This window comes from Trichinella spiralis (assembly GCF_000181795.1).
Source record: "Trichinella spiralis strain ISS 195 chromosome Unknown Scfld6722, whole genome shotgun sequence".
In the NCBI taxonomy this organism is placed as follows: Eukaryota; Metazoa; Nematoda; class Enoplea; order Trichinellida; family Trichinellidae; genus Trichinella; species Trichinella spiralis.
In genome coordinates this window covers 1-1,334 of record NW_003533661.1, presented here as the reverse complement: position 1 = coordinate 1,334, position 1,334 = coordinate 1, and the positions used below count along the sequence as shown (strand labels likewise).

The following is a 1,334-nucleotide window of genomic DNA, read 5'->3' as shown; positions in this document are numbered from 1 at the left end:
CAACTCTTAGATTTTCACATGCACTTCAGATAGTCCCTTAATCACGCTTAATCTGTGTTGCATTCATGATTGTACTTCAGATGCAATCTGAGCCATGTTTCCTAGGGTGCCTGAGTTTTACTTGAGTTTTCTTTCTTAACAAAGTGAAAGAGGTCCCAGATTTTTACCATTATTGCTCAGGGATATTATATAAACTATCATTTACCAGTGAAGTCAAACTGACGGTCATTATAAAGTTGGGTGGATGCGACAATATGCATTTAATCAAAAAATATATTGCGCAGCTAAATGCAGTAACGAACGCTGTACGCGCAAAATGGTCGCAGGACCATCGCAAATGAGAAGTGGTGAAGTAGCAGAAATGAGTATTTTTTCTTTTAACGTCAACATTAAAAACTTTGAGGAACTTCTCCACAAACTACTGAGATTCAATACTACCTTGTGCTCAAAAGATAAAAAATAAAAAATTAATTTCTACTAATTCTCTGTCACTGAATATAACTTTTCTGTCTGCTGTTCTACCAATCACTTAAAATGCATTGAAATAAGTTCTTGTCGGCGAAATCATGCATAAAACAACGGAATACTAGGAACTTGCTTCATTCCAACTCTCTGACAGCGCTTTAACTGCATATGAATGATAAACCCTGAAAACAACAATAGCAATGCGAGCTACTGTAATTTAAAATTATGCTCGAATTCACAACCATTTTCTGGACAATACAACTCACATTAAAATTTCATTATTTATTTGATAATGCATTTTCAACTTTGAACATTGATAAATTAAGATAAAGAGTAATGCCAAATAAGTTTCATCATTACAAAATTAAAATTAGCTATGAATTATTAGAATGAATTGTGAATATGATAAACAACAGAAACTGTTGGGTAAATAAGTAAGATAATAGAATAATCATTCACATGATGATTCATTTGTCATGCATGCAGTAACATTAAAACAACAGAATTTATAAATACTATTAGCACGTCCTTTTTACATTTTCACTGTAAACAGTAAAGGTGACATCATTCTGTGACACTGGCTTACTGGAAATAATTGCAAGACTATTGAAAATAATTGACATTTGACGTTCCCACAACTGAAATCCGCCTGCTGATTTCTCCCACACGTCTTTATATTATGATGGATTTCAGTATGCATTAATGCATCGAAACTCTTTCCCGAGTCGTACATCAAGATGCTATCATATCATTATCACGATGCATTACTTATATCGTGTTATTTTCTCATGTAGCAGCAGGAACACTTCACAATACTTAGTATCGCTTTACTGTCAACTATTAGACGAATATTCTTTTGGACCTCATGG

General features: G+C 33.4%; 1 protein-coding gene across 1 annotated transcript; it reads right to left on the bottom strand.

Annotated features, from left to right (window-relative positions):
- Positions 1 to 264: 264 nt before the first annotated feature.
- On the bottom strand, positions 265 to 1,198 carry Tsp_15953 (conserved hypothetical protein). Its single transcript, XM_003366020.1, has 3 exons — positions 1,087 to 1,198; positions 647 to 675; positions 265 to 444 (listed from the first exon to the last, which is right to left on the bottom strand). The coding sequence occupies exons 1-3, from the start codon at positions 1,196 to 1,198 to the stop codon at positions 265 to 267; spliced, it is 321 nt and encodes a 106-aa protein (XP_003366068.1).
- Positions 1,199 to 1,334: the final 136 nt, after the last annotated feature.

Bases quoted from the DNA above. Each gene is read 5' to 3' on its own strand.
- Tsp_15953 (XM_003366020.1), bottom strand. From the start codon at position 1,198: ATGTACGACTCGGGAAAGAGTTTCGATGCATTAATGCATACTGAAATC. The intron at 676-1,086 runs GTCAATTATTTT...TTTAAATTACAG, and splicing joins CAGTTGTGGGAACGTCAAAT to TAGCTCGCATTGCTATTGTT. The intron at 445-646 runs GTTTATCATTCA...TTATCTTTTGAG, and splicing joins TTGCTATTGTTGTTTTCAGG to CACAAGGTAGTATTGAATCT.